Raw genomic sequence first — 24,172 nt, 5'->3', positions numbered from 1 at the left:
TCATCATGGTGGAGGTTGCACATCCCTTCACATAAGTAGCATGTAGCCAGCCGCGATCTCGTGTCCCTCCCTCTAGCAGAGTCCGTATTGATTTCTGAGCCGACAGCCAGTGAACGGAAGTGAACGGCGAGGGTTATCGCTAACTAACTGGTCAGGAGGATGCCTGGAAAGTCAAACGCCATCGGCTTGACAAAAGTACTGTCGCCCTCACTGCGAAGCCATATCCTCGTTTTTTGTTCGACATTCAGGCATCGCCGAGTCGTTCTGGCCGTCAGCCTATATTATCCTTATGACTTAGCAACCCCCCCCCCCCCCCCCCCCAATTTGCGGACCACGAGGGAATACGAGGGAACACAACCCGAACCAAACCCGAGGCCATCATCTACCAGAAGTGTAACCCATAATCCGGTCTGATAGTAAAATCATGGCTCATTCGTTGTTGTTGTTGTCGTAAGGTGTGCCTATTCTATCCATCCCTATGCTCTTGTCGGCACTTTTCCCTCCCCTGTGAACCGCAATGCTACAAACCACACCAGGCCCTAAACTCCCCCTCCCCCGATGCTCGTCCAACTCCGAAAGCAAAAACAATCCAGCAGATCAGAATCACTTCTTTACGCTCCACCATCATCGATCGATCATGAATGTCCCCGGGCCCCAATGTTTGTCCGGCGGCCCCGGATCCTCTCGCACGTACGTGCAGTACATACATTCCCAACATGTCATGTCGTGACTCATCACATCACCAATCCAGCCCGTCGCTCCCCCCTCTCTGCTCGACCCTGGCGCCCAACCGGCCCAGCACGGGCTCCAGCGTCCGCCTCTCGGCCGCGACCCGGGCGCGCTGCTTGACCCGCGTGTAGAAGACGGGGCAGTCCCGGCTGTCGCACGGCACCTCGCCCTCGAGCGGCGCGAACCCGGCGCAGCTCTGGCACACCCTGACGACGTCGTCGTACCGCCTCTGCTCCGCGCTCAGCCGCGCCCGCAGGAGCGCCATGGTCGTCGACGGCGCGGCCGCGCAGCGCCCGCACAGGGGGAGGAGGGGCCGTTGCTCGTCGACCGGCTTGGACGACATCTTGACGTTGCAGGCTAGGCAGGAGGTGGAAGACATGAAGAACTCGAGCGTCTTCTTGCCGGCATCTCTGCCGGTGTTGTTGTTGCCGTGCCTGTTCGCGGTGGTGGCGCGCGTAGCAGCCGTGAGGGCCGACGTGGTCTCGAGGCGGCGGACCGGCTGGACCTTGGGCATCTCGTCGTACCAGGCGCGGACGTTGGCCCCGACGAGGTTAAAGATGCGCTCCAGCGGCGGGATGAGGTTCTTGGATATATAGTACTCGGCGTCCAGCGACGCGTGTGGGTCGTTGAGCAGGTCCTCGGGCGCAACGCACCGGTCGATGAGGCGCGCCCCCGGCGCACCCGTCATGACCACGTACGGCACCCGCTCGCCGTATTGCGGTTCCGCGCGCTGGTCCTCGAGCATGCGCTTCGTGCTGATGAGGGCCCCCGGCGGACCGGGCCCTTTGGCGCTGTAGGAACCTAGCCGCACTTCCTTGGCAAAGACGAAGTCCTGGACGGAGACGGCGCCCCGCATGATCTTGGAGCACTGGGATTGGAAGTACTCCTTGACCTGGCTGAGGTCGGCCGTCTCGAAGAGAATCCTGAGCGCCTTCTCCTCGATCTTCTGCTCCGCCGGCGTGCCATCGCGCCGGACCGTTTCGATCCCCTTCGCATCGAACTCTGGCACGGTCTGATCGCGGCTCTCGTACTTGTAGCCGACATACCGCTTCTTGGCTAGCAACACGCACGGGTGGTAGACCTTCTCGAACTTGAGCTTCACCGGCCGCGGGTTGAGGTTGGTAATCTCCTTGGCGATCTCGGCGCCGATGTCGAACGCCTGCTCTCGCGTCTTCCCCTTGAGGTAGACGAACAAGCTGTCGGTGTCGCCGTAGACGACCTCTGCACCCCATCGCTCGACCGAGTGAATGTAGGCGATGGCTCGTTCGAGAGTCTCGCGACCCGTCTGCACGATGCTGTCGGCAATCTCGGAGCACGGCATCCTGCCAGAGAAGGAGGCTGACGTATACCCATAGGTGACGTTGGCAAGGAGTTTCAGCGCAAGCTGCCGGTTGTTGAGGAGCCTCTGGAGCGTCCTGTCGTCCTTATCCTCATTCATGCCGCTCTTGACCATCACCCGGGTCTCTAGGATCTCTGTGAGCATCTTGGCGAGGAGTGACTTGCGGATCTCGGGCTTGGTGTACATGATTCCGTTCGGGGCGATGTTGATGTGGTCTTTTAGGAGCTTGAGTAGCCCTTCCCTTCTCCGGTAGTCGGTGAAGCCGAGCTTGTTGGTCCCACGCCAGCTGACAACGCGACCGAGGCATGTCGAATAGCAGTAGTTGTACGCAATCATCACGCTAGGGTAGAGACTCTGGAAGTCCAGGACCAGTAACGGGCTGGGGTAGAAGGCGCTATGTGGCTCCATTACCAGCGGTAGACACTCCAAGGCGTTCTGGGCGCCAACCTGCTTCCTGCTGGGCGAAACCAACAGGAAGTTCTCGGGCTTGGCGATCCGGAACATGATAGACTCGACTTTGAACTGCGAGCCCCTCGAGAAGACAGAGAAGAAATCCACGCCAAGGAGCCTCGCCTGCTCGCTAGTTCGGGGAATTAGCTCGTTGGCCTCCAATATCTCAATGTCCATGCGCGTCCTCCTGAGGTAATAACGCAGAACCTTGCCGATATCTCGGGGGCGTCCGCTCAACCACCAGTCTGTCAGAGCCCGCCAAGAGAAGCGTGGGATACGACGGTGCAGGAGATGCCAGACGACGTTCTCCATGCTGTACTGGAGAAGGTCGAGCTCGCCTCGCATGGCCCTCCAGATGTTGATGATGTGCCTGCCCGTCACATGGAGCATGGACGTGGTCCTGAAACCCCACCGGTCGGCGTCCTTGCCCGACCTGCCAAATGACTCGGATTTGGTGCGCGAGAACTCATTGCAGAGGTCGTAGTCATACTTGAGCATTGCTCGCTCAACCAGATAACCCCACGAGCTGCCGTGGACTTCGTATCCCGTGAGTATATCTGGGTCATGCGCCCGCACAATCTCCACCATCCTGACCATGAGATCAAGCTCCGAGGTTTCTTCAACCACCTCGACAGAAGTCTGGCTGCGTATCTGCTTGGCCAGGTCGCCGTCTTCCGAGAGGACAACGATACCGCATATTGTGTCGTCGGCAGACTGGCTGCCGAGCAGGCATTGCTCGTCGGACCTCAGACACCAGAAGATGCACTGGACCTCGTCATGCTCCGGGTTTGGAACCAGCTTTCCCCTGCTGTTGACGTGTATCTCGAGGCTCATTGTGCTCATGTACTGCGCCTCGTGCCGGACGCTGGTCGATTTTTGCCTCTGCGAGTACTTGAAGCCGTATGTGTTCCTCGGTGTAGGGCCGACGATCTGAGACGGGTCTGTCCTCTGCCCTTGTGTTACAGGTGGCGGCCGGTGAGACTGAACCCCTTGATCCTTTTGTGCCCTGGCCTTGACCTTCTCGTCCCACCATTTCTTGACCTCGGCAAAGGTCGGAGGGGGGCGGGCTATCTCCCAACTCCTCAAGGAGCACCGGAGTTGCCGTCGTTCGAACGCCGACTCCATCTCTGAAAGATCGGGCGCCTGTTCTGGCTTAAGCCCATACGTAGCCGGAGACTGACCTGTTGGATCAAAATCGGGCAGGTAAGGAAGAGTGTTGCCTTCCAGTCGGTATTCCCTACCAGCATATTCTCTTGGCCTCGGTGGCACGTCCTCATCCTTGCTGTAAAACGCGTCCTGGTATATGACATCAGGGAGCCCATACGATTGCATTGTCGAGCGCACCTCTGCCGCAGACGGCGGCATGCTATCGAGAATGTACATCGTAGTCCCACCGCTCCAGTGGAGTTTGGGTCGCCGAGGTGCGCTGGGGGATGTGGAAGAAGTCATCGGTGTTCGAAAGAGCGAGGTTCCAGAATCGAACTTAGGTTCTGGGACGGACACCAGCAGGAGGGGATCAGATGACGCTTGTTTCTTTGTGGAGCCACTTGATAGATCGCCGTCGCTCCGCTGCGAAGAGCTTTTCTGGCTGAGTCGCAATATCGTGTCGGGATCGCGATGATCTTTGACCACTGGGAAACCGAGGGTTTGGTTCCCTTGGGACTTCTGAGAGCTCCCTTTACTGGACAGTCTTTTAGGCTGTGAGGAAGACGCCAGCATGGTGAGCGTGCTTCCGGGCGCGAGAAACTCAGTTCTGACTCCCGCCAACCTCGATTCGGGATGGTCTGAGCCAAGAGAAACTTTGCCGAAACCTTTTCTCTCGTCATCGTACCTCACGCGTTTAGGCGGGACCTCATCTGGAACAGCTGGTGAAGCGCGCTTTGTGCGACCTGATCCAACCGCTTCCAGGGTCGCTGAGTGGTCATTTTCTCTTGATGTTAGTTCCAACTCGGCGGCCTTGGAGAGGAGCTCCTTCGGCAATGGAATGACGGGTCGCCTGCCAGAGCGCAGCCCGCTGACACCAAAACCTCCGTCTAGGCCCTCAATTTCGCGTTTTAGCTTCGCGATCAGACTTTGAGGCTGCTCATTTGCACTGCCGGGAATGGTTCCCGCCTCCCCATCGTCTGTAGAGGCGGTAGCAGCGTCTTCTCGGCTTGGTCTCTGCTTCATGTTTCCCACGGGCGCCGTCACCTCTCCAGGATTTGCCAGGTCCTCATCCGAATCTTCAGCAAAGAGCTGCTGCTGCTCTCCCTCGTCCCCCTCGTCGGAGACGTCAAGCTCAAGAATTCCTTTTTCGTCAATCTGGATGCTGCTGGTGACGTCAGAATGCCCTTGAAGCAGGCGATCCTCGAGGCCTAACGCCGGGAGCAAATTCTCGGGGAATAAGTCCTCGACGGATTGAATGACGGTCTTTACAGTGTCTCCGTGCGGGACCGGTTGGACGTAATTCGAGAAGGTCAAGTCTGTCCCGTCCTGTTTGCTCTCCTGCTCGATCAACTCCTGCACCTGCTCTCGATATTCTTCCTCGTGGATCCAGTTGGTCGGCTGCGAATAACGCGGGTCGGCGGACATGGTGACCAGCGCCTCCTGGGGAAACGGGCTACTCCCAGGCTTCAACTTGCCCATCCGCTTCAGCCTGCGCTTGGTCTCATCCCTCCACAGCCCAGCCATGCTGTGAACCAGTTTCAAGTCGGCGGGGATTGGGTGTTCTCGCTCGATGAAGTCGTGGTGCAGGGGCCGCTCTTTGACCGCCTTGCGGTTCAAGATATGCTGCACGCAGATGTCCACCTCGATGGAGCAATGGCTGACCCGGGGGAGCTCGGCCTCGTCAGTGATGGCTTCGGGGAGGATCGTATTGCTGTCCCAGATGCGGGGAGGGTCATCAGGACCCGCAGGGTCAGGGACTGGGGCGCGAAACTTGACATTCTCGGCATCGAGGTAGTCACAGCCGTATAGGTTATAGTCGGTCATGAACTGGAGGAGATACTGCAAGTGCGCCTCGTAGGGCTGGAACTTCTGGCCCATAACAACCCCTTGCAGCAGGAGATCGGCCAGCCGACTCATGACAGCCGGGTTCAGCATGTAAATCTTGAGATAGAAGCGGTACCCAACGTGAAAGCCATAAAAGGGCACGCCCTTGACCAGAGTCACCCGGGCAACGAATGACGGCGCCTCGCGGTACTGGTCCCTGCGATAACTGACCGCTAGCGCGCGGTCAATGGAGAGATGTAGTCGGTAGATGTACTCGGACACTGCACCCGGAGATGAGAATCCGACGCTCGCGGCGCACGACACAACCAGCTAGCTGCCCAGACGACTCACCTGTGGGCTTGTCCAGGGGTCCTCGGTACTCGATGAAGAGGTAGGGGAATGCCCCGTGAATGTGGGCGCAGACTTTCTGCCCGGTCTCAGTCGATCCGAACACGCGGATGACGGGGACCTTGGGCTGCTTGCTGGCCTCTATGAGCGGGGCATCCTTGCGCAGCTGAGGGTCATATCGAGTTGGAGTGGCTTGGTAGTGGTCGATGCAGTTGAGTCGGACCCGAAACGCGTCCATCTTTGGCCGTGGAATCGAGTCTCGGCGTCGGAGAACCGAACGCGGGACCAAGTTGTCATCTTGAGTTCTCCAATCCCGCTCTCGACTGGCAGTCAGTGAAGATACAACGTCGACATCGAGCGCGTCTGGTTCGGATCCCAATCCGGAAATCCGTACCGCTGCAGAACGCGCCGGCGGCTGCCAGTTCCGCGCAGTTCGCGCCGCTGCAGAGCGGAAAGTTGCCCGAGCACGTAGAATTAAGTTAGGCAGAACTCGCCGATGTCGACGACGGCTTATCCACTCAAGAAAAGAAAACAGAGGCAAATAGCCATCGCTAAACACTGTTCCAATTTCAATAACCCTTACATGGTATTCCTAATCATTTGTTTGGTTTGAAAGTGGAGGGCATTGTGGCAAAAACAAAAAAGGCACCTTGAAAAGGCGTCATGAGAAGCAAGGGTTAGGGTTGGATTTGATTGGTTTGGTGGAAGATTCGCCTCCAACAACGAGCCCGTTGAACGACAAACTCCCAAGTCACCTACCTTTCCACGCCCTAACTCCCATCCCGAGTCCCAGTTCAGCAACTGAAGTATTCGCAGTCATTCGAAGTCTGCGAATCAATAGTCCAACCATAATGCCTCCCCCACCTTCAAGGCGACCAGAGAGGACGGTGGCCGCCCCAGCGGCCAGCCCAGAGAGCGGATCCGGCGCCGGCGCAGCCCGCAAGGTGGACAACATCTACATCCCCTCGTACATCAGCAAGCAGCCCTTTTACGTCAGCGGGCTCGACGACCATGACGACTCGCTCCAGCATCAGCGCCGGACGACGCACGACGACGAAACCTTCACCTTCGAGCGGGGCAGCAAGAAGGTCGGCGCGGCCCGGACGAAATGGGTCAAGGGCGCGTGCGAGAACTGCGGCGCCATGGGCCACAAGAAGAAGGACTGCCTCGAGCGCCCGCGCAAGGTCGGCGCCAAGTACACGGGCAAGGACATCCAGGCCGACCGGACCGTCAAGGAGGTCAAGCTGGGATACGAGGCGAAGCGGGACATCTGGGCGGCCTACGATCCAAAGCAGTACCAGGAGGTCGTGGAGGAGTATAACCTGCTCGAGGAGGCGCGCCGGAAACTACAGGGCGAGCAAGGCGACAAGAAGGAGTACGAGGAAGGGTTCAAGTATGCCGAGGAGTCGGAACTGGGCAAGGACAAGACGGTCAAGCAGTCGATGAGGATACGGGAGGACACGGCGAAGTACCTGCTGAACCTCGATTCCGACTCGGCCAAGTACAACCCCAAAAAGCGCGCGCTGGTGGACGGCGGCGCAATTGGCGACAAGTCGGCACAACTCTTCGCCGAGGAGAGCTTCCTGCGGGCGTCGGGAGAGGCGGCCGAGTTCGAGAAGGCGCAAAGGTACGCCTGGGAAGCGCAGGAGAAGACGGGAGACACCTCGCTGCATCTGCAGGCCAACCCGACCGCGGGAGCATTGGCGCGCAAGAAGGAGAGCGAAGAGAGGGAGGCGAAGCGGAGGAAACGAGCCGAGATGCTCGCGAGCCAGTACGGCGAGCAACCTACCGTCCCCGACGCCTTGAAGGCCGCCATCACCGAGTCCGAGACGTTCGTCGAGTACGACGAGGCCGGTCTCATCAAGGGTGCGCCCAGGAAGGAGGCCAAGTCCAAGTACCCCGAGGACGTCTTCATCAACAATCACACATCTGTCTGGGGCAGTTGGTGGTCCGACTTCAAATGGGGGTATGCATGCTGTCATTCGTTTGTCAAAAACAGTTATTGCACGGGCGAGTTGGGAAAGCAGGCGCTCGAGCAAGCGAATCAGTGGGACCGACAGGCAGCGGAGGATGGCGAGGGTGCCCAGAATACATAGTTCTTAATGATACCCTGAATCTTGTCGCCCTCAAGTCACAACAGTCACACGCCCTCATGACCGAGGGGTTCCAGGAAGCCCGGATCCCAAGCACTCAGATGTTCTGAAAACCCATCACCAAATGCACAGGCGGAAACGTAGTCTTTGGCCTTTTTTAAGGAGGAGAGGCGGCTCCAATGATTGGTGACTGCTGAGTTTGTATCGTACGTGCAAATCTTGATGCATTCCACTCCCTTGACTATAAACGCCGTAAGAGCATGATGCAGAGGTCAAAAGTCCCCACCCAGATCGATGTTCGCAGCCCGTCCCGTGCAGTCCCAACCATTGTTCTGATGAAAAGCGCCCCGGATTTACTCGTCATCCTCCTCTTCCGCACCCTCGTCACCCTTCTCGGCGGCCTTGGCCTTCTTCCTCCTGACGCGGCCAGGGCGACCACCGCCGAACGGCGAGTTGAGAGCAAAGTCGATGTGCTTCTGCGAGTCGAGACGGACGATGAAGGAAGGGACGTTGACGATCTGCTTGCCGACGCGAATGTGGCGCTGGCGGATCAGGACACGGGCATGGTGGATCGACTTGGCAAGACCAAGCTTGTAGACCAGAGTCTGGAGGCGGCGCTCCAAGAAGTCCTCAGCCTTCAGGGCCAGGACATAATCGAGCTTCATGCGGGATTCGTCGAGCACACCGACACGGACGAGGCGGCGAATGAGGGCATTGCCTTCGAAGAGACGCTTGGGGTCCTTCTCGTCGAGGGTGAGCAGCTCACTGAACAAGCCAACGTCAGCTCGAACTGTCGAAAAGAGAGGACAAGACCCGGCCGGGGTTACTTACCGGGCAGCACGACGAATCTTGGAGAGGGTGAGGAGCACGCGCCAGACCTCACGCTTGTTGCGGAGACCGTACTCGCCAACGAGCTTCAGCTCGGAGTCCCTGGGGTTCCGGAAGTCAGTCCATGATCACAATCGACATGAGCAGAGGCAAGCTGCTGCTCAGTGGCCGGTGATGCCTGCGAGCATGCGCGGAGACGGCTTCGCGAGTCAACCGCCGCGCAGAGGCTGCAATTGACGGAGAGTGAAATATCAAGGATCAAACGCACAGACGAGCGGCCTCGAAGGGACGACGCGGGACCTTAGCGGTCTTGGAGTACGAACGCGGCGCCATCTTGTCGTTGAGGCTTTCAGAAGTTGGTCGACCGAGCTGAAATTCGCAAAGTTGCAACGGGCCCTGAAGGTTCGAGGAAAATTGAGGCACGAGGGGGGATTTGTGGTGGTCCGTGCGTATCGCTCCGGCGTGCCCTAACGATAGCCTGCTGGTCCAAGCACCTGCACCCTGCTTAGTCACCCAGCCCGAAATCCCGTCTTTGGATTTGCTTCCACACAAAAATACCCCCAATTTTTTCGCAGCCCGCAGCAACCAACGACTTCGACACATCGATCCACGCCGACACACCCAGTAAACAGGCAAGATGGGTCACCCCGCAGGTCTCCGTGCCGGTACGAGATACGCCTTCTCTCGGGGCTTCCGGCAGCATGGCCAGATCAGGCTGTCGACCTACCTGAGACAGTACAGGTACGTTGTTGGGCGTGATGCGACGTGGCTGGTGCAAAGACAGGAAGCTAATTCGTGTTAGGGTTGGCGATATTGTCGACATCAAGGTCAACGGTGCTGTCCAGAAGGGGTAAGCGAAAACCCGATTTCCGTGATGAGCTCGGAGGAGGAGGAAGCACCGGAGACGACGGAGGCGGCAGCATTGCGCCGCGCGGCGCTTCGGGGGTTTGCATGGACATCAGCGCAGGAGACTGACTTTAGACACCAAACAGTATGGCCCACAAGGTCTACCACGGCAAGACCGGCGTCATCTACAACGTCACCAAGTCGGCGGTCGGCATCATCATCTACAAGAAGGTCAAGCACCGGTACATCGAGAAGCGCATCAACGTCCGCATCGAGCACATCCAGCCGTCGCGGTCACGGGAGGATTTCCTGCGCCGTGTCAAGGAGAACGCTGAGCTGAAGAAGAAGGCCAAGGCCGAGGGCAAGCCGGTGCAGCTCAAGAGACAACCCGCCATGCCCCGCGAGGCCCGGACGATCTCCTTCAAGGACAACAAGCCGGAGACTGTCGCGCCTGTTGCGTACGAGACCACGATTTAAGAGGCCTCGGGTTGGAGTGCTGGATCTGGTGGGGTTAGATATGGCTTGCTTGTTTCTCTCTGCATGGGGTTCATCGCGTTCGGCACGGAAGGATCTCCTGCATGGAATTTGGTCTGGGATGCGGGAGTGCTCATAGGAATTAAAATACCAATGGCATGACCAACAGCGGCTCGCAGCGCCCTGTCTATCCGGCATCGTGCAACTGTGGAGCACAGCCCGGTGCAGGCGACTCTGTGCACCGACGGGAGCTAGCGATCATCTTGTTTAGGCCTCAGACAGATGTCCCGGGCTCGCTCTGGCCCGGGCATTGCTGCCCACGAGGGCGGCATGGGACATCCCAAAATCAACGGGAAAAATTCAAGAGCAAGCCGATTCTGACATTCCGAGATTCAAACATCCGTGGGCCCGCGTTTGCTCTCTGCGCGGCGCTCAAGTATCCGAAGCATTGAGTACAGTTACATTCGAACTTGATATCGTTCCACTCGATCAGCTCACGGGTCAGCTTGTGTCCCTTTACTAGTACGTGATGCAATCGGGCATTTCCTGTCCGAACTTGTAAGCAGCACTATGGCAAAGGTAAAGTACTAGTACATAGCTCCCTGCTGGCTCGGCCTTTGCCAGAAACCAGGGCGCCGCGCTGAACCGTTAAGCGGGGCACTGATTGTTAACCAATTGGGGCAACGCGGGGAAGCAAGGCCCGAACTCTGACCACTGTGGCTGACGCCGGGCCACTGGCACGGCTGCAGCCGTTGTTCCGTCATCAACGATTAAGCCGACTTTTTGACTGGTCTAACATCCGTAACCAGAACACATGCTTCTAGCACTGCGATCTGCCCGAATAGAAGCACCATAGCTGTTTTGCCTCTTAACCGCCTGGATCGATGCGCTCGCGAGTTATCGCCCGGTCAGGCAGGTAGCAGAGCCGACCTTCCGTCACTCTGCTGCCGAGACGGTGCAGCCCGCAACCAAGCAACCTTGCATACGCCATGGGTTGGACTGCCTTCCTGTTGACCTACCTTCTCGGGGGCATCACTTTTCTCCCTCTGGTCGTCGCCATAGTCTTTGTCCATGCCTACTTCATCCTCCCGCGCCGCGATCATGATGCCGACGCCTCGCAGGCCTCGGCCGGCGACGACGACCTAATCCAGCCCGGCGATGACATCGAGGCCATCAAGGCGGCGCAAAGGGATGGGATCAAGAACCGGGCGACGTATCACGACCAAGATGTCGCAGCTGGCTATTTCGCTGTCTGCCGCGAGTACACACCAATGGGGATTAATGCGAAACCGATTGAACGTGCCACGCCTGTCGGTTCCGCCACGGTAGCAGCTCCCAGTCCCAGCGTCTACCAAACGATGTATCGCAGCATCTTTGACCGGAAACAACCGCCGGGGCCACTCGACAACAAGAACGGCGTCAGCCAGCGGCCCAAGAAAGCTGGCAACGTCTTTTATGTCGTGCTCAGGTATGCAATGCGCCCTCCCGAGCCAATACGTTTCTGTGGGTATGCCTGACCGGCTCCAAAGGCACGGCCACTTGATGCTTTTCGACGACGACGAGCAACTCGAGGTGCGGCATGTCGTATCGCTCGCGCACCACGATGTCAGCATATACTCCGGGGAACCGGTGACTCCAGAAGGAGAGTTGTGGATAAAACGCAACGCCATCTGTCTCACTCGTCGCAAGGATGGTCCGGACATGGGCCCGGACACTCAGGTCTCCAAGCCGTTCTACCTCTTCTCCGAGAATTGCTCGGCAAAGGAGGATTTCTACTTTGCCTTGCTGAGGAACCAGGAGCAAACTGTCACCGCCGGAAACCGAGCTCCGACACCCATCCAGTTCGACGTGAAGAATATCCTCTCCCTGGTTCAAAAGCTTCACTCTTCCGAGGAGCACTTGCAAACCAGGTGGCTCAATGCCGTCATTGGAAGACTGTTCCTGGGCATTCACAAGACCAAGGACATTGAGAACTTTATCAGGGAGAAGCTGACGAAGAAGATATCTCGAGTCAAGAGGCCTGCGTTTCTGTCGAACATCACCATCAAGGCCATCGACACCGGTGACTCTGCGCCTTACATCACGAACCCCCGTCTGAAAGACCTAACGGTCGAGGGCGAGTGCGGGATGGAGGCTGATGTGCGTTACACGGGCAATTTCCGGCTCGAAGTGGCAGCGACCGCGCGACTCGATCTGGGTTCCCGGTTTACGAGAGAGGTTAACCTGGTCCTCGCCGTCGTCCTGCGAAAACTAGAAGGCCACGCGCTGTTCAAGATCAAGCCCCCGCCCAGCAACCGCATATGGTTTTCCTTCCAGCAAATGCCGAAGATCGAGATGACCATTGAACCAATTGTCAGTTCACGACAGATCACATACACGGTGATTCTGCGTCAGATCGAGAATCGCATTAAAGAAGTCATCGCCGAAACCATCGTTCTGCCGTATTGGGATGACACACCCTTCTTCAGCACCGAGCATAAAAGGTGGAGAGGCGGCATCTTCCACGACGACACCGTCAAACCAGCGGCCGGTCCCGAATCTGCCGCGGCCCAAGAGGGAGACTTGGGCGAGGTGGAGCGACTCGAAGAAACACATGGTATCCAGGAGGATAACCCCACACACATAGAAAAGAGCCACAGCGCGCCTATCCTGGACAAGAAGCCATCGTCGATCAGCTTGTTTGGGAAGAAGGCGTCCGGCAAATCGAGCAAACCTGATATGACGCCATCGCCTTCTACGTCGTCAGCGAGCATCGAGCTGAGCAAGAACGAGACGAAGGGCGACATAAGTTCCCCTCCTCCCGTATTGTCCGCTCCCTTCGCCCAGCCCTCATCTCCCACCGTGGGAACTATCGCCACCAATGCGGACCATTTCAGGCCCTCATCTTCACCCCCCAGCGGGGACTCGGCATTGGCAGCTATGGCAACGTTATCTGCGACACCGCCCAGTGCATCGTCGCCAGCTCAGGTGCCCAATAATGCGAACCCATTCAAGCCTTACATAACTTCAAAATCGTCCAATGTATCTTCTTCGGGCTCGTCTCGGGACGCTACAGACACCGAAAAGGACGTAGACAAAACGCCGCAGGCGCGACGAAACACTGCTTCGTCTACAGGAAGCCAGAGCGATAATGGGTCGCATTCCCCGACTCCGTCCTCGCGAGATTCTGTCCGCGGCCAGGCGAGCTCCATGTCAAGGGCCTTGTTCAACCGCCGTGACACCGCGTCTTCGGTTTCTTCCGGGATAAGTTCCCAAAGCGCCAATGAGTCGCACAAGCGCAACGCCCTCAACGCGGTTGCCAATGCAGCGGCATCCGCCAAACGATGGGGTTTCAACGCCTTTCAACGCCGTGGCAACGATGGCGCGGCCGCAAACCACGGTAATTCCGGTGAAAGTGCTTCCGCGGTTGATCTCAGCCAGCCCATGGGGCGCGGCCAGCCGCTCCCGCCGCCCGGAACTCCACTCCCCATGCCCGAGAGGAAGACATCGACGGCAGCAACGCAGGTTTTCAAGAGAAAGCCAGTCAGCGCGCCCCCGACGGACCGCCACTCTGAACCTTCACAGCATGCAACCGAGCGTCGGCCGGTCCCACCCCCGCCTCTTCCGAGGAGACGGCAACCCCAGCCTGAGCAGGATGGGGAAGATAATGGTATGCTCGTAGTTACCGCGCCTGCAGACTCGGAACCGACAACTCCACTGAGTGCCACGCACAACCCTTCGGACGGCCCTCAGATGCAGGGCGAAGTGGCCAGGGACCCTGGAGCACCGTCGGGTTCGAACGGCACAACAACTAGTGCCCCGGTAGGCTTAGGAGTTTCATCACCTGCAGAAGCCACAGAAAGGGAAGCGGACCACCCGGATGGCACGACCGGGACGCCAGACTCCGCCGACGACGAGGACTACTCCGCGTGGATGGTTGATGACCCGGAACCCGGGGGGGTGGATGTTTCCAACGGTACACGGGCAACTTGAGCTCGACGCGGTTGTTTTGGAATCTGTAGGTTACACAGCCTTGGGAGTTACGGCGTCAAGCATGGCGTATTCAAACTATTCTTTTGATTTGATCCTAGGCATACACGGGGTGCACACAGATTTCCTTTCAACTGTCAGGAACATGGGCGCAACTATGGATTGGTCATGGTTTTAGTCTAATGTATTTTCACGAGGCATCTTGCCTTCTCGCTTGGCCATTGTCGTGTCCGAACCAGAACACCCCCCCAGCCTCTCATGAACCCCCAACAGTCCTGCATTCCCTTTTTTTTTTTTTTTTGTTGGTCGCTGAGTTTGGTTCTGTCCCCTGCTCTCAATATCCTTTGGCTTTCGCATTCGCGCACCTATCGGAGTTACCATGCAAAGGCATCTATCTGCTCTGGCGTCGACCTAGGCTAGAATCCTGCAAATCTACTCATATGACTGCAAGGTCCGGCTCACCATTGCTGGCTTTTCGCAAGGAGCATGGACTCTATTATTATTCCCGTCTTCAGCCTCCGTTTAGCCTGAGCTGTAGGGCGGAATCTGCACGGGAACCAAAACGGTCCGTAATCAGAGTGCTAGGAGAGTCTTCATATTAACTTAATCAACGTTGGGCGCTTTTGATATAGCCGTTTTGTTGGTTTCGTCTTTGGCCGAGCCGGAAGCGAGAGGCAAGACGCTCAGCGATTGGTGCCAGAGAACACTTACACGGCTGACTCCTTGAATGCAGTGGTGACATTCTCAGTGGAACAAGCAATCGAAGAATGTCGGGCCGCTTGGTGCGTTCCGTGTTTGGAGATTTCCATTACCTCTTGAACGTGCACTCAGCAACGAAAAGCGCACTCCATCTCTCTCAGCATGACTCTTCGGATGCCCCGACACGATAACTGGAGAGGGAGATAGCATCCGGAACGTTCGTGATACGTGCTGCTGTGTCGTCCCACTATACATTAATGGGCATGACTATACACCCTTGTCGACTACAACACACCATGTCCATAGTAGAAAATGTCTCCCGGAGCCGTAAATTATCCCGTCCTGCATCTGCCGTCTGCTGCCACGCATACGGGGCACGAGTCTGTCGGGAACAGAGCAGGTGGCAGCTAAGCGAGAGATTGGGGCCGCCGAAGGTTGCCCACCCCTGAACAGTGAAAACATAGTAGAAAAATTGGACGTCCGGAAGGGGAAGTAGTCTCGGTTTCCTAGTCACTTTCCATAGCTCAGTGTTATTGAGGAGGCCCAACCAACCTGTCTTTCGGCAGCTCTTTCGTCGATCTTGGTTCCGAGAAGAAGGGCCTTCCTCATCAGAGTATGAAATCCGACCCTGGTTATTGCTCCGCGGCAGGAGAACCCATCCAGCGGCCCAAAAAACCAGGGGCTGAAGTACCTTCCCAGCCTCTTGGAGGTAGATATCCCTCCAACCGGGACAGGAACGTCCGTGTCCTGGGCTATAGAGCTCGGTCGTTGAGCATATCATCGCAAACGGGTAATCCAAATGCAGCGGCCTTGGGTAGCATCATCAGGATAGAGAAAGAAAGGGGTAATTAGTAGAACCACTTCACCCGGTGTGCCCATAGAGTATAGAAGAATCCGAAAGACGCAAAGTTTCCCGGAAGGGGAGACGAGGGCGCCGGTCGTGGATGCTAGGAATAGCAACAGCAATTTTGAAGTAGAAACGTACGTTGATGATGGCGGTCCTCTTGACCCTAGGGTATATAACATACCTGGGCCCCATCCTCCTTGGAGGATACGAAGTGAAGAGCTGGGGCAGGTAGCGCGTCGAGAGACACTCAAATCGTCTCCCCATCTTTCTTTCAAACTTTGCAAGTACCTATCCGCCACGTCAGTCCTGGACTTCCAAGGTAGGGTTGAAGTACACCTCCCCCCCCCCCCCCCCCCCCCCCCCCCCAAAAAAAAAAAAAAAAATTTGTGCACCTCTGCTGACACCGAGCTCCCCGGGGGAGGGTAACACGCAGACGTCACGATGAAGCTCGCCGTCTCCGCCCTCCTCGGCCTCGCCAGCCTGGCCCTGGCGCAAGCCTCGGACGTCGCGTGTCCGACGGCGACGCGGACGATCCAGGAGAGCTCGTGCAACAAGAGCTGCGCCCTGTCGGACTGCACGCTCCGGACGACGATCCAGAACCCGTGCGGCTGCCCGGCCACGCTGCCGACGGCGACGCTGATCGCGCCGTGCGGGGCCGAGTGCCCTTACCAAGGGTGCGACGTCGAGTTCCACGCGGGGGCGCTCCCCTGCCCGACGACGAGCCCCAGCTGGACGACGTCGACGACGTCGACGGTGCGGCGGACCTCGACGGCGGCGACCCCGACGGCAACCTCGACCTCGACGCAGACGGGCGTCATCACCAGCGTCACGACGCTCCCGCCCCGGACGACCAGCACCAGCACCAGCACCAGCACCAGCACCGCCAGCTCGCTGCCCTGCCCCAGGGTGACCCACACGACCAGCCCGGACGGCTGCGAGCCGATCCGCTGCCCCGTCCCGACGTGCCGCGTCGAGTCGGACTTTGTGATCCCCTGCGGGTGCCAGCCCAAGACGGTGCTGTTCGTGACCGGGTGTGCGACGGCGTGTGCGACGGGTTGCTTGACGAGGACGCGGACGACCAGCCTTGCTTGCTAGGTAGTGCATATATAGCCGATGTTAGTTTGGTAAGAGTGGGAAGAGCAGATCAGTTGAATGAGATGAAGTGGGATGAAGAGCGCCTATGTAACAACAGAGTTCATTGGTCAATTTTTGCCATTTTTGTGCACTCGAGTTTGCTTCGGGTTGCCATGCGATTCGGTCGACAAGCCAAAAAAAAAAAAGTTCAGATAATGTCGTGCTCTTACGGAGCACAGTACTGCAGTGAAGCAATCCGTTCTCCGTATGCACCGTACGTAGGTACACTACTACACCACGGCGTAGTGTGAAGTGTGAAGTAACTAGTGCACGAATTCACTGCTGCAGTCCGCCGGAGGGTGCCGATCTGCGCAACTCAATCTCGCAGCCAAGACACCGGCCGGCAGCCGCCGGGCGGCCCCAGCACAGAAGCAGTGAGCTGGGCGCTTCTCTGATTGGATCGTCCGAGCTGGCGCTGCCCCTGTGACATCATCCCACAACGCTTATTGGCGGCCCCGCAGCGGATACCGAACAAGCATCGACCATCCGCCGCCTGCCACCGCCTTTGCCCGCCGATAGCTCAATCCGGAAGAGGAATGTTGGTTCCCTAATAACTGGAGGAAGCGGTGACTGTGCCTCTTTCTCAAACAAATCATCATCGAGTCCTGATCTTCGAGCTCTTTCAATGCTCCTCCTGTGCTTCAGTTACCTTCTGTAAAACTAATTGGTTTTGCCACGATTCTCCTCAGTTTTATCCATCTTCCCTCAGACCTTCTTGCACTTATACCAACGGAGCAGCTTCCAAGTACATACCATACATAGGTACCTTGTTCTCTTTATATCCAGACACGTATTATAGCTTCGATCTTTTCTACCTCTCCCAGCCACGCACCATGACCACCCGTTATCGCGTTGAATGTATGTGTTATAACGCCCGACGTACCGGATCTCGACTGACGGGTGGATAGATGCTCTCAAAACTCACCGCCGTGATCAATTCATAGGTACGTTCTCCTGCAGCTCCGCCTTCATCCTCGGTGTGGTCGGCTCTTAGTGGCAGTTCCCACGGGTTCGCAGTGGTATAGTGATGCTCGCATCACCATGACGCTTCCCGCCAATGTGGAATTCCGCTGACCGGAAAATCAGAATGGATCAAGGGCCTGCTGGCAGTGCCATTCGTGCTGTATTCGCAGCCTCACGGAGCCATCGACCGGCAGGGCACGGCAGACCTATCTCAGACACGCGAGGAAGCACATCGGAGATACAGCGAAATTCTGCGCGATCTCGAGGGCATGATCGACGACCACAGTAAGATCTGGTCTGCTGTCCATTCTGGCCTTCTAGCGGTGACTCACAGTCTTCCAGTTGCCCACCAGGACGACCCCGAGAATCCATTCCCATCGAAACTCAAGCTCCTGGTCCCCAGCATCGGGCCCTTCTTCACTCGACTACCCCTAGAGGCCGCCTTCAAATATCAGGACAGCAAGCGTTACATCTCCTCCCGCCGCTTCGTCCCCCCCTCCTTCAATGACGTCCGCCTCATCCTCAACTCGGCCCAAATGATGGCCGTGACAACATACGGCACCCTCCAGCTAGCCACCTTCGATGGTGACGTGACCCTCTACGAAGACGGGCAAAGCCTCGAACCAACCAGCCCCATCGTCCCGCGGCTGATCGGTATGCCCTCCTCCGCCTGCAAGCGGGAAAAACTTTCCAGTTACTGACCGGGACCTGCCAAAGACCTCCTCCGCAAAAACGTAAAGATTGGCATCGTCACCGCCGCAGGCTACACAACCGCCGACAAATACTACGCCCGCCTGCACGGACTCCTCGACGCGCTGGCCAGCACGACCGAGCTAAACCCCTCCCAAAAGAAATCCCTCATCGTCATGGGCGGAGAAGCGAACTACCTCTTCGAGTTCTCGCCTTCGTCCCCGCACCTCTTGGCCCCCGTCCCGCGCGAGAAGTGGCTGACCCCGGAAATGGCCGCCTGGGATGACCGCGACATCGCCCAAGTGCTCGACGTCGCCGAGGCGGCCCTGCGCGACTGCATCCGGACCCTCAACCTGCCCGCCGTGCTGATGCGCAAGGACCGCGCCGTCGGCATCGTCCCGAACCCGCCCGAGACGCGTATCCCGCGCGAGTCGCTCGAGGAGACGGTCCTGGTGGTGCAGAAGACGCTGGAGCTCAGCGCGGCAGGGCGGGCCCGCCGCGTGCCCTTCTGCGCCTTCAACGGCGGCCGCGACGTCTTTGTCGATATCGGCGACAAGAGCTGGGGCGTGACGGTGTGCCAGCGCTGGTTCGGATCTTCGTCCGAGCCGGGCAGAGGCCAAGGCGAAGGCGGCGCCATCAAGGGGCAGAACACGCTGCACGTAGGCGACCAGTTCCTGAGCGCAGGGGCGAATGATTTCCGGGCGAGGAGCGTCGGCACGACGGCGTGGATCGCGAGCCCGGCAGAGACGGTCGACCTGCTCGACGAGTTGGCCGAGTTGATGGAGAAGAGGGCGTCTTAGAGGGACGGGCGAGGCATCTCAAAAAGCAAGTGGGCGACGGCAAGCTGTGGGATGGTTACACACTTGACTATGAAGCAGGGACACTATAGCGTTAGCTTTGTTGGATACGGCTTCGAAAGTATTACAAATATATTCTTAATACCACAGTTGGAATGCTCATTCTCGTCGACACTCCCTCTTCATGGATCTTCCATATATGACCGAGTCACCGATGTTGGCCTGCCGGCCTGCCGCTTGTCTCGTCGCTCATCAGAGCCGAACTGCCCTTGACCTCGAAAGGCAACAAAGCAAAACCACCCAAAACTACACAAGGATAAACAGAAGAGAAAACCCCCGGGGGGGAGGGGGGGTATTTGCGATATACATGGTAAGTAATTAAGGTGACAAAAAGAAGAATGGGGTAAGGAAAAGAACAAGGGATAGCCTCTTTTGAATGTCCAAAACCGCTCTAGCCGACCGCCCAATCCGCCGAACCAACAATGAAACGACAAAGAGCCAAACAATCCTCGCTTCCCTGAACCGTGCCGAAGAATAAACAAAACAACAGAACACATAAAACTCCGATACATCCACGCAATGCCATGTCTAAATACTTGCTGCTTTGTTGATTCATGCCTCCCCGCTGTCCTCCTCCTCCCCTCCTCCTTCTTGCGCCCACGCCCACGCAGTGCGAGGGATGCTCTGCCCTGGTCAAGGGCGCAATGTGCGCAAATCTCAAAAGGACCGAAAACCAGACTAGGAAGAAAGCCCCAAGAGGTGATTTTCGAGGGCATCCAACCCTAGACGGTGGCGGTGATGGTGGTGGTGGTGGTGGTGGTGGTGGTGGTGGTGTGGCTAACCCTACCGAATCTCCCCAAACGGCGCGCCAAAGTTCATGCGCTTTTTGAGCTTCAAGGGTACGTCGTCGAGCTCCTCGTCGTCGTCTCCGTCGCTGCTCTTCGGGCTGGTCCTGCTGGCGGCCTCGGAACCGGTGTCGGAACCGGACCCCGGCATAATCTTGGCCTGGGCTTCGGCGGCTTGGGTCTCCGGCCGCTGCTCGGCCGCTGGCTGCTCGGCCTCCTCGGCGAGGTCCGGATCTTCTTTCAGCACCGCGGGGAGGGCGGCCACGCCGTCCTTGCTGACCTCCTCCAGCTTGTCGTTGAGCTTCTGGAAGAAGATCTCGTCGTGGGCCGGCATGTTGCGCACCATCAGCGGCCCCTTGAGCTCGCGGTCCTCGCTCGGGTCGAAGAGAGGCTCTGGATGGTCGTCGGCGAGCGGTTGGGCGTCGGTGCTGGCGCCCGGCTCTGCCGCGCCGCCGTCATGGGGGGCCAAGTTCGTCGTCGGAGTGCTGCGGCCGCCGTTGCTCGTCGCGGTGGCCGTTCCCGAGGAAACGACCGTCGCGAGCGTCGAGAGCGAGTGGTTGGGAGTATGGCCGGCGTGCATCGTCAGTCGCTCCGCCTCCTCGGCTTCCAGCACCTGAAGAGTCTGCTCCTTCTTTGCCCTTGGGCTCTTCGACTGGTCAGAGCCCGAGGGAGGAGAGCCGGACTGGCTGGATGGTTTGGACCCGTTCCGTGACCCGGTGTCGGTGAAGGTCGGCTTCTTGACGCTTGTGGCCTTGATTCGGATACCTTCCAGCTCCGGGTCGATTTCCATCACGTCGACAATCGGGACAGGGTTGGCTGCGTCGGCAGAGCCTTTGTCGGGGTTCAGAAAATCCTTCGTCGGGGCGCTGGGTCCGTTTGGTGACCTCGGTGAGGCGAGGTCTGGCGCTCTTCCTACCATCGGCGGGGGTATTGTCGATGTGCCGTTCGAATGGGTTGGGGCCCCATTCCGGGTTATCCGCTGCGTGCTGTTGGGGCTTGCTACTCGCGACGCCCCCCTGGCACCGCCATAACCGCCGTAACCCGTAAGCAGGTTTCGTGACCAGGGACGGGCGCTGGTCGAGGCTAACGGATTGACACCACCAAGTCGCTCGATTTCCGCCAACAGAATCGCCTTCTCAGCCTCCCACTCGGCACGTTCTTCCTCCATAAGGGCGCGCTCTTCTTTATACACCTCTTCGGCCCGCTCGCGATTCGCCTCCAAGTACTTTCGTTCTGCCTCCCATGCCTCTAGCAGTCTGGCCTTTTGTCGAAGGAGTCGCTGAACCAACTGGTCGCGGCAAGTGGGAGCCACCGAGTCCGCTGAGATGGACCGCGGACACCCAGGAGAGGCAAAGTTTCCGGTCCCGCTTACCGTGGGAGTCAACCCGTTGGTGCTAGAGTCCGTCGCCATATCTTGTTGTGGATGCGACCTGTCCCCCGAGAATCGGTTAGGTGCGAAGCTGTTGCGAGTTTCCGGAGGAAGGCTGGTCGATCGGTGCTGGTCGAAATGAGACGGGGGATACTTCGTAGATGGCAAAAGTTGAGGCGAGAGGAACGAGGAAGTATGCAGAGCAGGACCTTTTAGGCCAGGTGAGAGTGGTGAATATAGTTGGCTCCTGCGGGGATGTTGCGGTGCGGGCGCATGTTGTGTCGGGAGAGCGTCCTTGGATGCGATGTGATCGAAGTATCCGCCAGCACCGCGTGGAAGGGACAAGGGAGAGATGATGGAAGCGGACGAGTCGCCGGTTCGCTTGGGGAGAGAAACGGTCATGTCGCTGCCGTCCGGGGCACCCTTGGGCCGGATGGGGTTAGCAGGCAGTTTCGTCATGATGGGCATCGGTGCTTCGAGCGCTCCTCGCCGAGCATGCGCCGTGCGAAGTATGTGTAGACTGTCCCATGCGCTGTTCAATATCGAGAGCCGCTTGCCTCAGAGAGGCAGGTCGCCATCGGTCAACGTTTGTTCGCAGTTGTGGAGCGGGCTGGACCACGAGCATGCCCGGTTCGGCGCAGGTGCAGGGGAACTTCCGGAACGCCTGCGCTGTGATGAACACCGGCGCTGCTCGGCAGTTGCGTGCTGTTTCTCGGGTGGGGTGGAGGAATGCTGTAGCGAGTAGCAGGTTAGAATCAGAAAGGCAGCCGGGGAGCACTCGCGTCGGGCGAAAATAACAGGAGCAAGGTTGGGCGTCTTGATGGAATGGAGGGGCACAAGTCGTCGTGTGGCTCGAACGTACTATGGCAATTCTCAGGGTCCCCCCATCCGAGAGGAGAACGCTTGGAACGAACGTTGCAGCGCCTGTGCCTGCCCGTTCCAGGGTACAAGTGGTGACGAAACGTACTGTGGACCCCGGGCGGTGAGCCGGCGAGAACTGGATTCGCTCCCTTTCAGGCTCCACTCTCGGTGACCAGCGAGTTACTACTTCTGGAAACCATCAGACTCCGTCGGAACCACGTTGTGGTGCTTTTCCACCCCCCTTCGATCTCTTCTTTGATCGTAGTTCCTGGTTCCTTGCTTTGGTTGTGTTCGCGCTCATTGTCTTTTTGTCTCTAACTGTAGTTATTGGGCTTTTCCCAGTATCATCCATATGTAGAACCTCTCCATGATTACCGGGCATTGGGCAAAGACAACTGGTTCAAATCGGTGGGGTCGCGATGTGTTGGCATCACAGATGCAGGAGTGGGTTGGGGACTATCCCGGTTCCTAACGTTTGCCAGTTCACCGCATGACGTCCAAACAACAACATCTGCAACAATTACTGAGTATTACTTCGCAGTTGTATGCGGGTACTGGTACCATCGAAACCATCCCCTCCAAACGCCCAATTCAGCACGCTAGTAAGCTATCTTGCACCAAACATCAGGACTCCTTTTCGGTGTGTCGGTAGATAGTTCAGTGACTCGAGGAGACGTCAAGTGCGAGCTGATGCCGACATCTTCATGAGCACCGATGGCCATAGAAGAGGCTCCAGCCTGAATCTGCACTCTCCACAGATGTTTAGGCTAGATAATCAGATCGGTCAATGCCATGTGTACCTAAACTTGAATCCGCGCAACGATTCGGTGGGTCACCCGTACCTTTCCTCAAATGCCGTAATCTCCGGCAGACAGCGGCTCTTTGTTTCGGTCTTGCGCTTGTACATTGCGCTGCACTCGAACCAGTCAGTTTCCCCTCGTAGCATATCCGACAGAGACAGGGCGCCGACCGAATCAGCCTCGCGGGAACATCCGTACCAATGTTTCGTCGCAAGCCATCGGAAGTGGCCGCAAGAGAATTCTCGCTGCAGCGGGAACGTCAGTTAAAAAGGGGATAAATGAGAAAGAAAAAGAAACCGTAAATGAGAAGGGAAAAGACAATGAGACTGGAATCAGGAGAAAACAAAGGTTCGCTACCGTAGTGCGGTCTTCCTCCCACTCACCTGCTTGTAGTCGCACATCGTGATTATCTGGCTCAAGCTCAAGCGTGGTACTTTGTCTTGCCATCAAAATCTGCTGTCGGATGATTAGATGACAAAAGAAGGCCGGAAACCTTACGTTTGAGATGGCTCCTGGGAATTTTCCGAGGATACAAAGCCGTGTAGAGTCCTAGGCCTCACCTCGCTGCCCGTGCCTTCCGTTCTACCTCATCTCTTTTCATCTTAACTATTTGGCTCCAAAGAAGTCCGAGGACTCAAGACACCTAATTCTCTCTTCGAGTCTTCGCTTGCTTCTCTTAAACGCGCCAATTGGCAAAACGCATAGGTGAAAAGCGAAAGCCGCATCATCGAGCGAGACTTGAGAAACAGTCCGGTTTTGGTAATTTTTATTTAGGGTTTGCGTTTTCCCGTAAGTACCTATGCCAATCAGCATCATAGCATAGTCGTCCCAGAAAGATGAATCAGATTCTGACCCGCTCAGTACTGAAAGGCGATCAAGCTCACAGCTGTAATTACTGATGGTAGGAACCTTGGAACAGATTCTAGCTCTGGGGAGTCAGAAAAGAGTGTGACGACCTGAGATAAGACGACTCGGCGTGGAACAGTCCCAGATCGGTCCGGGGGTAGAAAGAGGAAAATAGCACGGGACCGATGTCAAGAATACCTTGGTCGATAATTATCATGAATGTAGAGAAGGTCATGATTCCTGCGGGAGGGTTTTGAGAACAGACATCCAACCTG

The 24,172-nt window shown here is 57.5% G+C and overlaps 8 protein-coding genes across 8 annotated transcripts; 4 read left to right on the top strand and 4 right to left on the bottom strand.

Moving 5' to 3' along the window:
* Positions 1-374: 374 nt before the first annotated feature.
* On the bottom strand, positions 375-6,399 carry P884DRAFT_216235 (uncharacterized protein). Its single transcript, XM_069439304.1, has 2 exons — positions 5,840-6,399; positions 375-5,769 (listed from the first exon to the last, which is right to left on the bottom strand). The coding sequence occupies exons 1-2, from the start codon at positions 6,072-6,074 to the stop codon at positions 740-742; spliced, it is 5,265 nt and encodes a 1,754-aa protein (XP_069300919.1). The 5' UTR covers positions 6,075-6,399; the 3' UTR covers positions 375-739.
* Positions 6,400-6,687: 288 nt separating this feature from the next.
* Positions 6,688-8,039, top strand: P884DRAFT_296465 (Pre-mRNA splicing Prp18-interacting factor-domain-containing protein; the record flags this gene model as incomplete). Its single annotated transcript, XM_069444412.1, has 2 exons — positions 6,688-7,777; positions 7,933-8,039. 2 exons carry the CDS (start codon positions 6,688-6,690, stop codon positions 8,037-8,039), a joined length of 1,197 nt encoding a protein of 398 aa, XP_069300918.1.
* On the bottom strand, positions 7,927-9,113 carry P884DRAFT_235823 (40S ribosomal protein uS4). Its single transcript, XM_069439967.1, has 3 exons — positions 9,026-9,113; positions 8,761-8,859; positions 7,927-8,694 (listed from the first exon to the last, which is right to left on the bottom strand). Exons 1-3 carry the CDS (start codon positions 9,088-9,090, stop codon positions 8,283-8,285), a joined length of 576 nt encoding a protein of 191 aa, XP_069300917.1. The 5' UTR covers positions 9,091-9,113; the 3' UTR covers positions 7,927-8,282.
* Positions 9,114-9,305: 192 nt separating this feature from the next.
* P884DRAFT_254509 (60S ribosomal protein eL21) lies at positions 9,306-10,569 on the top strand. The gene is made up of 3 exons (XM_069440894.1): positions 9,306-9,498; positions 9,560-9,607; positions 9,750-10,569. The coding sequence occupies exons 1-3, from the start codon at positions 9,395-9,397 to the stop codon at positions 10,078-10,080; spliced, it is 483 nt and encodes a 160-aa protein (XP_069300916.1). The 5' UTR covers positions 9,306-9,394; the 3' UTR covers positions 10,081-10,569.
* A 286-nt stretch (positions 10,570-10,855) lies between these two features.
* P884DRAFT_235818 (uncharacterized protein) lies at positions 10,856-14,323 on the top strand. Its single transcript, XM_069439966.1, has 2 exons — positions 10,856-11,545; positions 11,607-14,323. The coding sequence occupies exons 1-2, from the start codon at positions 11,067-11,069 to the stop codon at positions 14,047-14,049; spliced, it is 2,922 nt and encodes a 973-aa protein (XP_069300915.1). The 5' UTR covers positions 10,856-11,066; the 3' UTR covers positions 14,050-14,323.
* A 495-nt stretch (positions 14,324-14,818) lies between these two features.
* Positions 14,819-15,226, bottom strand: P884DRAFT_254507 (uncharacterized protein). Its single transcript, XM_069440893.1, has one exon. The coding sequence runs from the start codon at positions 15,205-15,207 to the stop codon at positions 15,013-15,015; it is 195 nt and encodes a 64-aa protein (XP_069300914.1). The 5' UTR covers positions 15,208-15,226; the 3' UTR covers positions 14,819-15,012.
* A 2,085-nt stretch (positions 15,227-17,311) lies between these two features.
* P884DRAFT_235815 (IMP-specific 5-nucleotidase) lies at positions 17,312-19,321 on the top strand. Its single transcript, XM_069439965.1, has 5 exons — positions 17,312-17,584; positions 17,635-17,670; positions 17,813-17,974; positions 18,032-18,343; positions 18,407-19,321. The coding sequence occupies exons 1-5, from the start codon at positions 17,560-17,562 to the stop codon at positions 19,177-19,179; spliced, it is 1,308 nt and encodes a 435-aa protein (XP_069300913.1). The 5' UTR covers positions 17,312-17,559; the 3' UTR covers positions 19,180-19,321.
* A 698-nt stretch (positions 19,322-20,019) lies between these two features.
* Positions 20,020-23,452, bottom strand: P884DRAFT_274636 (uncharacterized protein; the record flags this gene model as incomplete). The annotated part of the gene is made up of 7 exons (XM_069442750.1): positions 20,020-21,947; positions 22,010-22,122; positions 22,358-22,413; positions 22,686-22,719; positions 23,094-23,162; positions 23,250-23,296; positions 23,435-23,452. The coding sequence occupies 7 exons, from the start codon at positions 23,450-23,452 to the stop codon at positions 20,020-20,022; spliced, it is 2,265 nt and encodes a 754-aa protein (XP_069300912.1).
* Positions 23,453-24,172: the final 720 nt, after the last annotated feature.

Source organism: Thermothelomyces heterothallicus (assembly GCF_042370625.1).
Source record: "Thermothelomyces heterothallicus CBS 202.75 unplaced genomic scaffold P884_scaffold_2, whole genome shotgun sequence".
In the NCBI taxonomy this organism is placed as follows: Eukaryota; Fungi; Ascomycota; class Sordariomycetes; order Sordariales; family Chaetomiaceae; genus Thermothelomyces; species Thermothelomyces heterothallicus.
The sequence above is the reverse complement of the archived record's forward strand: the minus strand, read 5'-3'. Positions and strand labels throughout refer to the sequence as shown.

Coding starts and splice junctions, on each gene's coding strand:
- P884DRAFT_216235 (XM_069439304.1), bottom strand. CDS start 6,074: ATGGACGCGTTTCGGGTCCGACTCAACTGCATCGACCACTACCAAGCC. Junction 5,770..5,839: donor ACCCCTGGACAAGCCCACAG/GTGAGTCGTCTG, acceptor CTCCGGGTGCAG/TGTCCGAGTACATCTACCGA.
- P884DRAFT_235823 (XM_069439967.1), bottom strand. CDS start 9,090: ATGGCGCCGCGTTCGTACTCCAAGACCGCTAAGGTCCCGCGTCGTCCC. Junction 8,860..9,025: donor CCCTTCGAGGCCGCTCGTCT/GTGCGTTTGATC, acceptor CCGGAACCCCAG/GGACTCCGAGCTGAAGCTCG. Junction 8,695..8,760: donor AAGATTCGTCGTGCTGCCCG/GTAAGTAACCCC, acceptor TGGCTTGTTCAG/TGAGCTGCTCACCCTCGACG.
- P884DRAFT_254509 (XM_069440894.1), top strand. CDS start 9,395: ATGGGTCACCCCGCAGGTCTCCGTGCCGGTACGAGATACGCCTTCTCT. Junction 9,499..9,559: donor ACCTACCTGAGACAGTACAG/GTACGTTGTTGG, acceptor AATTCGTGTTAG/GGTTGGCGATATTGTCGACA. Junction 9,608..9,749: donor AACGGTGCTGTCCAGAAGGG/GTAAGCGAAAAC, acceptor GACACCAAACAG/TATGGCCCACAAGGTCTACC.
- P884DRAFT_235818 (XM_069439966.1), top strand. CDS start 11,067: ATGGGTTGGACTGCCTTCCTGTTGACCTACCTTCTCGGGGGCATCACT. Junction 11,546..11,606: donor GTCTTTTATGTCGTGCTCAG/GTATGCAATGCG, acceptor CCGGCTCCAAAG/GCACGGCCACTTGATGCTTT.
- P884DRAFT_254507 (XM_069440893.1), bottom strand. CDS start 15,207: ATGTTTTCACTGTTCAGGGGTGGGCAACCTTCGGCGGCCCCAATCTCT.
- P884DRAFT_235815 (XM_069439965.1), top strand. CDS start 17,560: ATGACCACCCGTTATCGCGTTGAAT. Junction 17,585..17,634: donor CACCCGTTATCGCGTTGAAT/GTATGTGTTATA, acceptor ACGGGTGGATAG/ATGCTCTCAAAACTCACCGC. Junction 17,671..17,812: donor CCGCCGTGATCAATTCATAG/GTACGTTCTCCT, acceptor CCGGAAAATCAG/AATGGATCAAGGGCCTGCTG.